The 12,968-nt window shown below is 44.6% G+C and overlaps 1 protein-coding gene across 1 annotated transcript; it reads right to left on the bottom strand.

Annotated features, from left to right (window-relative positions):
• Positions 1-819: 819 nt before the first annotated feature.
• LOC122971053 (proto-oncogene Wnt-3) lies at positions 820-12,891 on the bottom strand. Its single transcript, XM_044337493.1, has 4 exons — positions 12,808-12,891; positions 7,682-7,923; positions 4,027-4,292; positions 820-1,362 (listed from the first exon to the last, which is right to left on the bottom strand). The coding sequence occupies exons 2-4, from the start codon at positions 7,806-7,808 to the stop codon at positions 883-885; spliced, it is 873 nt and encodes a 290-aa protein (XP_044193428.1). The 5' UTR covers positions 7,809-7,923; positions 12,808-12,891; the 3' UTR covers positions 820-882.
• Positions 12,892-12,968: the final 77 nt, after the last annotated feature.

Genomic DNA, 12,968 nt, shown 5'->3' with positions numbered 1-12,968 from the left:
AATGCAGGGCTATAAAATCAGGCTGTAGCATATATCTTCCAGGCGTCCCGGTCGACTGGTGCAGTAAGAGTCAGTCAGCAGGGGAGTAGCAACACTGAGGATTTCATCAGCTCAGTAGTTTACAGAGACAGGACTGTGGGCACTTCCAATGCCCTCCTGCTGTTTTCAGTTCAGTTCAGTAGTTACAAAGTGATGGTTTCCTGGGGCTGCCGACGTGTTAACTATCACTCACCACTAAGTGACGATGTAGAGGTTGGTTTAGTTTAAAAAAAAAAAAAAAAAAAAAAAAAAAAAGGTAAACCAGCCAGACTAGCTGGAGAAGTGAGGTGTTAGTTAGAAGATGCTTTTTTTTATTCAAAAGCAAAAAGAGTCTGAAAGTTTTTTTTTTTGTTGTTGTTTTGTGTGTTTTTTTTTTTTGTTTACTGCATTAATCTCACAGGTAAAAAGTGTTACTGTACATGCCACAAACATTGTGTTGGCATGAAGGGGGGAAATAAATAAAGACAAGGTGGGGAGGGGACAGGTGTGGTGGGGTGGGGGAGCTGTGGCCCAATGCTGCAGGGAGAGGAACCGGGGGGGGGGGGGGGGGGGGGGGGGTGGTTTCCCCATGAGACCAGACGATCAGTCACTTTTTAGTCAGATATGGACACTGGTGTAGTGGTTTGGAGATCCTAGTGCAGGGTATCTATTAGTGATGTGGCCTGAGTGTGTGTGCAGATGAATGTTCTTATGTGGGGATGCAGATCTGTGTTTGAGGCAGCAGGGAAGCCGTGCAGGAGCCGAGGGGGGTGTTGAGGGTGGGTGGGGGGGTGTTTTGGGGGGGAGGGGGGGTGGCAGCACTTGTAGTCCAGCAGTCTGTTTGTCTGAGTGCACACGCTTCTCTCACTTGCATGTGTGCACGTCATAAACGCGCACGCACTCCTGACAGCTGACGTAGCAGCACCAGTGGAAGATGCAGTGGCACTTCTCTTTGCGTTTCTCAGTCCGGGTGTTGTGGCCGCGGCCGCAGCACAGCAGGTCGCAGCCCTCGATGCCGTGCGACGACACGTTGCAGACGCGGTCGCGCGTCCCGAAGGAGCCGGTCTCCGGGTTGGGCTCGCAGAAGTTGGGTGAGCCCTCGTAGTAGACCAGGTCGCGCTCGGTGGGGTGTTTGAAGAAGTTGTACTTGACTCGCAGCGTCTCCACCCAGCCGCGTGACTCGCGGTGCTTCTCCACCACCATCTCTGACGCGCTGTCGTACTTGTCCTTCAGGTAGTCGCCCAGCATGCGGAAGTCCGGCTGCGCCCACCAACATGTCTTCACCTCACAGCTTCCTGACAGACCGTGACATTTACAGCGCAGGTGCATGTGGTCGAGGATGGTCTGAGAAACACAGAAACACACTTTATGTTCACTTTGTAAGAAAAAAACAAAACCAGTTCTAAACTTTAGTTGTTTTAATATCTTTCATTGTTGAATAACAGTGTATAAAACTTGGTAAAATCATTTCTGGTCATTTGAACATCTCTCATCCTAAAGAGAATCAAACTACACACTCCTACAGTTCACTAAAAAGCAGCTATTTATCAACCTGACAACCTTTTCTCCATTTGTCTTAAAGTAACACTTCAGTAAAAATCTCTCTTTAGTATAAAGATGTAGTAGATCAGGCTCTGAAAGGTGGATCTGAAGCTCCATCAGCTCGGATTCACAGCAGTTACAACAGATTCAAATGGCGTCATGACAAAAAAAAAGTGTCAAAATGTCCACAGAAACTTCTCAAACCATTGCTGCAGCGTAACCCACTTCCCCACTGCGGATCCATCTGTTTAATATGTTCCAAACAATCTTCACTTATCTTATAAATGAATAAAAGCTTCACTTCTCCTGATGTTTTTTGACACTTTTTCACCACGTCTCACCATCGTAACTGCTGTGAATTCAAGCTGTGACCTCGGCCGCCGTCCTCCGCGAAGAAGCGTGCGTCAAACTATTCAGTGGCGACAGGTGATGAGTGGTTGATACCCAAAAGACCGATTTTCGGCGGAGTATTCCTTTAATTAACTAAAAAATGTGCTTGCTGCAGTGCTTGTGGGGCAGTCGAGTCAGTCACCACAAAATGAGATCTGCTGGGATTTTATGGTCAGAAATTTACAGGAAATTCAGTAATGCAGACTAACAAAACCACTAAAGACTCACAGAGCAGGCCAAGAAAAACAATACGCCACTGGCTGCATTTTATTTAAGTGTCATGCAGCTGTGAAGAACAGAGGCACTGCGCTGCTGCTAATTCCCTCTGAAGTCACCGGCTCACATCATGAGTGTGTAGCCGCGGGGCATATTTTACCTTTGTGTTTTGATTTTGTTGTGCTTTAATTCAACAGCTATATTTAGCTGCAGAATTCCCCCAGCTGGGGCGGAAGGCAGGTGGCTATGGCACCTCTGGGTTTGGAGAAGGAGGGGGGTGGGGGAGTAAGGGTGGAGGAGTGGATCGACTAGTGACATCACACTGTTAGCTTGTCATGCCAACATCAAATCCCAGAGGCCCTCGGGGCTGAAGGAGGGAGCGTGAGAGGGCCAGGTGGTGAGGAGAAGAGAGGAGAGAGGAGAGGACTGCTGTTCAGTTAGCTGTACAGCTCCTGTGGTCTCTCTCGTCGCTCCTGTGCGCTCAGATCAAAGGGCTTGTCTTGTTGCCGTGTGGTCCCTCCATTTGCCCCTCAGCGAGCAGCCGGGGAGCCTATTTTCTCCCGGCGGTGACAGCAACCAGTGATGTTTTAAGTCTGAGCTGATTTCCTTCTTTTCCCCCTCAACTCACTCAGGTTATTTGACTGTCAGGGAATTTTTCATTGGGATGCAAAGCATGAAAGGCGAGATGTAGGGGCAGAGGCGGCGGGGGAGGGTGTTGCTTAAATGAGTAATTAACCAGTCATTCAATGTCAAGTGATCACTTTCAGGTGGAAACTCAGAAATGTCAAATACCAAATCCCTGCCTGTCATATGAACAATTAGTAATCCCAAAAAGTATAGTCGGTCCTATTATTATTATTCAGCACATCTTTTAACTATTAAACTATAAACTGAATCACAGAGACAATGAGGTCTGATCAGTTTAGTCTCACACTAATCAATATGTGCACTACAAGGCCAAAGGTATGTAGGCCTGGGGCTGTTTTTCATGATTTAGGTTAAGCCACTGAATTCCAATTAAAAGATATCTTAAAGGGGATGTATTATGCACGTTTCCAGTTCTGGGGCACTACTGGAATATCTTTGCATGATTTGCAGTATTTACTACTATAGTAGTAGTATTTATGCTTCTTTTTCTCGTCCTTTACTTAAAATAGAAACTTCTCAGTAACATGTTTGAGCCCAAATATGATCCGAAATATGCGAGTGGACAACTTTAGAAACAACCTTAGCAACAAAGTCTACCAACGGACGGCTGTTGGGTGTGTGTCAACAATCTGATGCCATCGCAAGGAGGAAACAGAGGTAACTTACAAAGTGTTCAGAGCAGGTTAAAGCCCTGGGTTTTGTCTTTCAGGGAGCATTTTTAAATACATTCACCTCAAGTTTGGGACTTCTGACTAAGTTTAACATCCTACATCCAACATCATAACATAAAAATAATAGAAAATCACAAAAAAACATGATACGTCCCATTTAATGTTACAGCATACACTAAAAACAGTTTGATCCTTTCCTGTTTCAACGTGACAATGCTCCTGTGCACAAAGCCAGCTCCATAAGGGGACAGTCTTTTGGTGAATGGCTGTGCAGAGCTCTGACCTTAACCCCATCCAACTGGATCTGCCTTTATCAGCATCAACCATCACTAACGCTCTTGTGGTTGAAGGTGAGTGAATCCCTGCAGCCAAGTTCTGACATCTTATCGAAGGCCTTCCCAGAGGAGAAGAGGCGATTACAAACGAGATGTTTCGCTATCTCATATGCACGTAATGCTTGGGTGTCTAAATACCTTTGGCCAGTGTGTGATATGAATATAAGAAACCTAAAAAGGCACAGAATGTGTCAAAATGTGTTTACCGTGCGTCCTGCTTCGTTGTTGTGTCGGTTCATCGCCGAGCGGGCGTCTGGACGGTTCTCTCTGGCGTCAGCGAACTCCCTGGACACCAGCACCCCGAACTCGGCATCCTCACTGCAGCCGCCCCATTTCCAGCCCTCCCCTGGAGGCCCCTTGTGGTGGGAGTCACAGCCGCACATGGTGGACGTGCCCTCAGCGCAGGACCGCGTCACTGCGAACGCAACGCCCGCCGAGGCTATAGCGTGGACAAACGCTGACTCTCTAGTTGCTGAGAGAGACAGATGACAGACAAAAAGGCGGAGAGAAAAAGGGAGACATTGAAAGTGTGTCAATCATGAGTTAAACATGGACAAGAGCCATCGTTACTACTGCCAACATCCAGACAGAAGTATTGAAAGGGATACCTTCAGGCGATAACCTTTTAACACATTTCATCTTTGAGGAGGCACTTTCATGCACTGGTATTTGCCACTGTAAAAAGCCAGTTAAGCCTATAGAAACTGACACATCTCCCCCCTCTTACTTCATAATATGTTAACATGATTCACAGTATTGACCATATTATCGTCGCTGATGAGGAAGTGCTACAGGACACACATGAAGGAGCCTCAAAGCAGAGTCCCTGCAGTGACATCAGCCCATTGTGGTTGTGTCAGGAGGGCCTAATGCTCAGTGGGATCTCAGTGACCTCCTGTCATCCCTGAGGTGTGCTGCTGCTTTGCATCTGGATAGTGTTTCAGGAATGTTGTCACCCCCCCCCACCCTCCCCCCTCCCCAACTCCTCTACCCCCTCCCGTCCCCGTTCAGAGCCCAAGGCCTTCAGGTGAAACTGCGAGTCGGCCTGTTTCTTTTTTACGCTGAGGGATGGAGTTACGCCTCCTTTGAAGGCAACAGCTTATTATGTAACCAGACACCATTGTTTCACAATCACAGCACACTTACCACGGCTCACCCATTACACACCACTAGCTCTATTACAGACATCCAAAAACACGCACACACACAGGTATGGGGAGGTGTCTCGAGCAGGCGCTCAATATTTCAAGAACCTAACAGAGCGTCTGCAGTTTCAGACGTGCACGACTGCATGATCCGAATTTTGAAATTTGTATGAACACAACCGAAGAATTAAACCCGTGTTTTTTGCAGACCACAATTTCTACTAAAGCTAGAAATTCCTCTGCCTGATTCCACTGGCAACGAGGCTTTCGAGACCCAATCAGACCACTTTACATGCCGCAGACAAAATTTACCAATGTTTAGCTTCAGGCTAGTTATATTTCACACCCTGAATGTGTCTGTAAGCAAAGTTACAAAACAAAAATACTTGTTTTGCTGTGTTTTTGCCTGTAGGGCTAAGTTAGGGCAACAAGAGCTAATATTTGTGGTGTTGCATTAATATTAATAAAGCTAAACATTTCTTTTAATGTGTAAATGTGTTGTTTTGCTTTTATTGTGTCAGACTGATTTGTGTATTTTACATATTGCGCATGCTTTTTTATGTCCGTGCATGTTTCAGTTAGTCTCTGACAATGCAGCTCAAGGTGGTCTTATTCAATCTACATTTCTATTAACATTAATATCTTCATGTATTTATTGTCTTGCATATCTTGTATTATGAGCCTCTGTGTTGCATGTTTTAAATAGTACCTGACAGTGTAGTATAAGGATATCCTCAATGATGTTTTTTTATTAACATTAATATATTATTTTTTCTTAATTTTATAATTTGTTCTGTATGCTTATAAATGATCTTAATAACGTTGTAATTTCAATCTCATATTCATATTCTGTTTTTAAGGGTGACTCTGTAACATCTGTCCAGGGACTACAGATGAAAAATAGCCTCTTGGCTAACTCTCTTAATGTGCACCGTCCCTGTTAAATAAACAAACATATAAAAATAAATAAAAGTAAAGAGCTAGGGATGTATTATGTGTCTATATTTCTGACATTTCTATGTGCATGTGTGCTAATAATTTGACCTAAAAGAGGTCAGATGGATCACGTGGTGTTGTACAGATGTAATAGATACTAAAATCCTGAAAATCACAGCTATGTTAAGTAATATTTGAAAAATAATGATGCAACCTGAAGACACCCACAATATGATATTTTTATGTTATTATATCTAAGCAATCATTCTTGTATGATTGGATGACACACACTCCTCAGGTTGGGCATCCCTGCTCACCCTGGCAAGCCTAGCTGGGCCCTCCACAACATGGGCCTGTGAGCCCTGGGCCCCTGGAGCTCTGGCTCTTAGCCAAGGCTAGCGCTGCTGCTGCTACCTGCTGGGCCCATCAATCCGCCTTTGTTTCCCTTGTGTCACACTGTATTATCCACACAAAGGGCCCAGCGACTCGCGCCCCCACAGCCCCGCTCTGCCCGGAGCTGGCATTCCCTAAACTCCCTAACCCCCTCTCTCTCTCCCTCCAGCCACCCCTCCGCCAACACCCTGAGCTGAAATCCCATACACCACCACCCACCACAGGACCTCAACCCCCCACTTCCTCCAGGCATCCACCAACGGCACCACCACGGCCAACACGCCGCTTAAGGTGGCTGGAGCTGGTGGTTGGTAGCTCTCTCTCCCTTCCCTAACTTTTTTCCATTCATCACTCCTAAAGTGAGACGGCTCTTCTTCCTTCCCTCCTTCCTTTGCTTCCCTATCCCAAAGTGCACACCCGGGCTAGGTTTGGAGAGATCCCCTTTCAGCCTGTTTTCATGACAGAGTCAAAAGGGCGTGTGAATGGGGCGTCCGTGGGAGCTGGACTGTGTGAGGCGCGCACTGGTCTTCATGCACAGTAGGGGTTGAGCAGAGCCCCCCGGCCCTTTTCTATTGCCTGTAATCTCATTTGGCCTCCCCTCTCCCTTTTATTTGACTGAGGAGCTTGGACTGCTCATGCTGCCCATTTCTGCCCAGATTCCTTCCCCTCTGACACACAGGGTAATTCATTTCCAATCAGCAACCTCACTCACAACACACAAACTTCTACATTTATAATTAAGGACCGCAAGTGCTTAAGCGGGACACCTGTGCGTATTGTTTGCTACCGTCAGGTTCAGCGGGATTGTTTAAAAGACGCAGTCAGAGTGGAGCAATCTGACAATTAGTATTCTGCGTGTGAAGTGCTTGATGGATGTCTCCAGTATATCAGCTGTACTTGTCAGGTTTTGTTGATAGATTTACCGCGTTGACCCCCTTTCATGTATGAGAGTGTAAACACGGTGAGGAAAACCGAAAAAAAGAAGCCTCCGACTACGAAAACAAATGCAATAGTGAAGGTAAAGATGGATGTAAGTGGAATAATGTGTCAGTGCTTGTACCTGCACTCATTTCTCACTGCAGCCAGGAAAGGTGTATATTATTGTAATTGCCCTAGTTAGTCGTTTGTCAGCAAAAGCCCAAAGAACAGGCAGTGCTAAGCCTTAGGGTAACTCAGTAAAATGCTTCATGAAGAGTTTTTGTAACAGCTTGCAGTAGCCGTCGCTGTGCAGCCTACTTTTTTACAGCTGGGTGTTGTTTGGCACAGATCATTTAGATCATAACTTATTTTATACAGTGAACCTCAGATACATATGTATATCGTTACAAAATGCAGCAGTAAAGATTCATAGCTGGGGTTTTTTATTATCAAGCACAAAAAAATGTACCTTTATCTAGTACAGGGCCGAAGATGGCCAGGTTGTCCTTGATAGTGGTACAGTTCCATCGGCGGCCCCTAAACTGGTGCTGGCATTCCTGGATCCCCAATTTGACACCTTCAGCAACGCTGGGCATGATCTCGATGTAGTTGCGACAGAATCGCAGCTGCTTGGGCACCAGGCCTGGGATAGAGCCGCACAGGATGGGTTGAGAACCCAGGGATGAGTACTGCTGCCCGAGGGCCAGGGACCTGCGACACACAGAGAGGGAAAGCATCATTTAGCGAGACCTGCTGGACCAGAAACATATCTGCGTGTGTGTTCAGTAGTCTACAAACATCACCACCTAACATTACAGTAAACAAAACTTTTTTCTCACGATGTGCTTTTTATGGCTGGGATCCAAAACGCTATTTCAGCACAGAGATTCGTGTCTGTAGCACGGATTATAAAAAACTGTCAAGTGCCATAAATTGACATTGAATGCCTGGTCAGATTGGTAATTAAATATAATTCATTCTTTGATCAGATACTTCCTGATTTAAAATGATGTTAATTTCAGTGTAGTTAAAGTTCTTTTACGGGCACTTGAGGCAACATCGTATCTGCACAGGTATTGAAAAAATTCAAATGATGCCCAGCCCTAGTGCTTTTACAATTTTATAGGATGTGGGAATTGGAAGCACTTGCCTCAGCCTGTGCCCTCCCTGAACTCAACCCCACAATAGCAATGATGGTGACCTGCCAGGGAGGCCTCCCTGAAAGGCAACCTGCTCTACAAGAGGAGACTGCTTCGCTTCGGTATTCATTAATCTCAGGTCTTAATGTGAGCGTTGCTCTGACAGTACAGTGATTCATACTTGAGTGTTTTATTGACTTATCTGCTTAATGTAGTTTATACAAAGAGCTCCTGTTTATTTTGTCTCCTTTTTTTTTTTCACCAAGAAGGGGGAGGCTAATAGGCCCACTTCAGGGCAGGGATACAAGCTATTAGTACTGACTTTTCAAAGTGTTTCCACTTGTTAGCGTACACAGATCTGCTGATCTAACAGATAACACACAAGAACCTGTCTGATTAGTTTGGGAAAAGCCCCCTCATATAATTTCAAATATATGAAAACACCTGCCTCTGCAGTTCCATCATAAATTTGCGGTTTTCCTCTGGAGCTGATGTTTTAAGAATGGCAGCGTATGCAGCTGAGCTCGTTAGTGACGGACAAAAACAGCATATCTGAAGCTGTTTGCCTCACCAGAAGGCCCGTGCAGATGTGCCTAAGCAGGGATTAATCACAACAACTAGACAGCCAAGTTCAGCTTGTGATGCCAGAAACCATTATAGTTTCATTCAGGTAATTAATTTTAATTGCTTTCTATTTTTCTTGAAATAAAAGAGAAAGAAAAAAAACATGTTTGCCATGCCCATGTTTTAACACGCTTTTTGTGGTGACAAGCTCAAACAAAACTGTACGGTGCCTTCCAGAAGCTCAGCATTTACTGTAGGTATCTGACTCAAATTTCATGTTTATTTATTTCTGAGCATACAGTATATTACCTGAGGAAACAAACATGTACAGGTCTGCATTCTTAGAGGATGAATGCTTTACAATAGACGTGTGATGGGAGTGTTTACAGGGTTAGGGAGGTGAAGATGTGCTGCTTATTCAGCGCTCTAAGAGAAGAGCTTCACCGGCGTCGAGCAGAATCTCCAGCACTTCGAGTCTGGACGGACAACGTGGCGCTGCAGGGCCATGAGAGGATCACGGGGGAACAATTGACGCCGATCAGATCAGAGCGCCACTCAGGATGACCTCAGGACCCCCGCAGGGCGCAACCCAATCATAGCAGCCGCTGACTCTGACAGATGAGTGCGGTGCAGTGCCCCACCCCAACACAAAAGTCAAACTCTTGAAGTCACAGGGGAAAAAAAAAATCCCCCGCTTAGATAGTTCACAGCTCATATGCGCTTTTGCTTTCCCTACCCTGCCCCCACCTACCCGACACCCTCTCTCCTCCCATGCACTGTTTTTGATCTCAGGTGAGCATTGTTACAGGTATCGAGGTTTGCCAGAGGAGCCACTGAGACATGAGGCTGTGTTGTTTTGTTGTCACAGCTGGTCTGATGGAATATATGGTGAGCCCCGTGTGTTGTTGGCATGTGTTTCCTGACTGATACACAACAAACAATTCTGATGTTTCAGTAAGACACCGCATCTGATCACAGTACATCAAGGATGGCGCGGCTACATAAACTATCCAGAAACTTTCAAATACTACTATCCACAAGGAAAAACAAGTCTCTTCTCTGTCATATGCAACTCAATAATTCAAATTTAAAATGCTGTTTTGCCCAATTTGATGTTCCCATTCAGAGTTAGTAATTCAATAGTGCTCATCAATCTCCATTCATGTTCTTGTCTTGAGTTTACCCAAGCGAAGGCAGCCACATGAGCTCATGTGCCAGTCCCGATCCCACCGACATCACAGTGTTTCAAGTGTTGCTGACATCACTCCGTCTGGTGACTGAGTGACTAAGGACCTTAATTACACTGTCTGCTAGCGTGGTTACTGCCCATTAATCTCACAGCCATGGGATGGACCGGAGTGGATGATGACTTACGCAGAGCCAGCATCTGAACTCTGGTGTCACATACTCCTCAACAGCATCGGCCAGTAAACTCAAAGAAAAATATGTCCTGTCCTAATAAGATATCTGTGCATTCAGGTCGCTGCGCCAACTTCTCCTACATTATGAGTTCTATTCAGGACAGCTAAACAGCTCACCCGCCACTCTGACATTCTGGCTTAGCCAGTGAATTTGGGATTTCTGATGGAATCAATTAGCTAACCGCATGGGACTTTGTGGTGGACATAGCATGTTTAGACTACAGGCTGTGGATCTGCCAGCCTATTTGTCTTTGTTTGCAAAGGCTGTGCCTCACTTGATCCGTACGGACAGATGAGATGAAAGGGATATCTTTTTGGCGAGGTGCTAATGAGAGTCTTAACCCGGAGGGGTTATGAGGCGTATCGTGCAAACAGACACACACGCAGACGCATGCATGAGGACCACATGTGTGCCATGCTGATCCTGCCTGCTTTGCCTCACTTCTCAGAAGCCATGAACAACGTGTCTCAACCGAGTGAGGGAGCAACAGACGCAGAGACCTCCACAGAGGCAGAATGCCGGGGGAATCTGCTGCAGGGGACGAGACAAGCAGTAGAGCAGCAGTGAACTGCAGGGTTTGGCAGGTGCATGCCCAGGCAGGTCTGTATGGGGCCTCTTGTGGCCTGGGGGGGGTTTACGGCTTGGTTGGGGGTTTTCTCGGTATATAAACTGGGCTGATGTGAAAGTATGATGGGCTGCTGGAAACCACAGAAATGAAGCAGAGGAAACAAAGGGATTCCACCACACACATTGCTGAAGAGTGGAAATTCACGCAATCAAGACTGTGACACTGTCAACAAAAACTATTGACTCAACCACTCCCAGTGTAATAAAATCACTACTACGACCTCAAGTGAGGTGGCAGGGATTTCTCAACTGCATCTCTCGGTTTTTATTTTGTTTGTGAGCACGCTCAGCTTGTGGTGAGTCAGGGAATCTTGTACTATCAGAAATATGTTGCAGCTGCAGATTGTGGGAGGTCTGTATTACAGGGGTCGGTGTGTAGCACATGTCTGTGCACACATGAACTTTCTTTGTGTGACAGCCTCTTATGTCCAGAGGTACAAAAAGTACCAGGTGACCCTCTGAACCTGTTGAGGAGAACATGACACCTGACCTTACTGCCTTAAGCCTGATGGCCTACAAAAACAGTTTGAAGTTCATGACCAGGACCCATATGCAAGTATCTACAAACACGACTGCTAATCCTCAGCCTGTTTGCTTCATTAATCAACAAGAGGATCATTATACTCAAAAGCTTGATCAATTTGTACTCCACAGAGTCTTCAATGATCTGTGTGTGATCAAACCAGACTCCAATATATCTTGTCAGAGTTACTGTTTATCTTTAGAGGAGGGGAGGGAAATAAGTCAGCTCTGAGTTTCAGGGCAAACCCAGTGCCGACTCCTTATCTTAGTGTAGTAAATTTAGATACTGAAAAGGTAGCTCAAATTGCTCAAGCATGACATGCAAAAGCTTGACATCTCCACACACGCACCAATACAGATGCAACAAAAAGTACTCTTAAGTTACACTGTACCTATGATGATCAAAAGAGCTTTTATATGAGCTACTTAATTTTAACATTTAACAACCATAAAAGTTTAGATACACAGTACCAGTCAAACGTTTGGACACACCTTCCCTTTCCCCTGAATGAGAAAGTGTGTCCAAACTTTTGACTGGCACTGTAGCATAGCGCTGGAGTTTGCATCTCGTGTTGTTTTTACACATTTGACACTTTGCCATTGATGATTACACTAAAATCACACTAAGCATTTACTCTGCTCCTTGCTAATCCTGTGAGACAAGGCCAAAATGTGAAATGTGTTATTAATAAGTTGATTTAATGTCAATCATATTTTTGTATATTTTAATATACAATAAATGTTTTTCTTGTGTTGCACAAAACAGGAACGGAAAAATACAGTATATCACTCCTGGCTGCCATGTTTGGTTTGAATGTGGAAATTATTTTAGCTTAAACGTCTTCTCTAGAAACAAGCTTACATCATCAATCTGTTAGTTATCTTATCTAAATTTCATATTCATAAGTGTAAGTTTGCCAACAAAAAGCCTCTCTTCTCATTTTTCATTCAGAATATGAGCATATGAGCAGTACTGACAGACCATTAAATCTTGCACTAATAAGAAGGCTGTAAATATCAATGAGTTTATTGTTTTTAATGTCTTTATTTAAATCTATTCTGTTGTTTTATTTGTTGTTTGTTTATTTATGTTTTAACTGGATGATGTAATTATCTTTAACGAATCTGGAAATGGCTTCAAAACAGTAGTAAGTGTTCTAAAAACACCTGCTGGATTTAAATTTTTTTTTTTTTTTTTTTTTTAACAATTTCACTTGTATATAAATATTTAACCTAAACGTTAGCTTCCAATGTAACGTAACTCAAGTGTAAAACGATAATTAGCATTACCAGAGAGCTTTGTAATGAATGTCTACTTTACCTTTAATCATTCTGCCTCTTTCATGTGGAGAAGAGCTGCTTTAGTTGTATAAGGTCTGTTTTTTTCAGTGCTTTTACAGCACGTATTACCCGAACAATGTCGGTGTTTTGCCATAACGTCCCGTATGTCCTAACTCCTTTGCGCTTGCGCAGTCAGGTCAT

This window comes from Thunnus albacares, chromosome 20 (genome assembly GCF_914725855.1).
Source record: "Thunnus albacares chromosome 20, fThuAlb1.1, whole genome shotgun sequence".
Taxonomy (NCBI): domain Eukaryota; kingdom Metazoa; phylum Chordata; class Actinopteri; order Scombriformes; family Scombridae; genus Thunnus; species Thunnus albacares.
This window is presented reverse-complemented; position numbering and strand designations above follow the sequence as displayed.

What these genes read in the sequence shown, in the direction of transcription:
- LOC122971053 (XM_044337493.1), bottom strand. Translation starts at nt 7,808, where the DNA reads ATGCCCAGCGTTGCTGAAGGTGTCAAATTGGGGATCCAGGAATGCCAG. An exon ending in CGGCCCTGTACTAGATAAAG is followed by an intron (nt 4,293 to 7,681) that starts GTACATTTTTTT and finishes TGTCTCTCTCAG; the next exon opens with CAACTAGAGAGTCAGCGTTT. An exon ending in ACAACGAAGCAGGACGCACG is followed by an intron (nt 1,363 to 4,026) that starts GTAAACACATTT and finishes TGTGTTTCTCAG; the next exon opens with ACCATCCTCGACCACATGCA.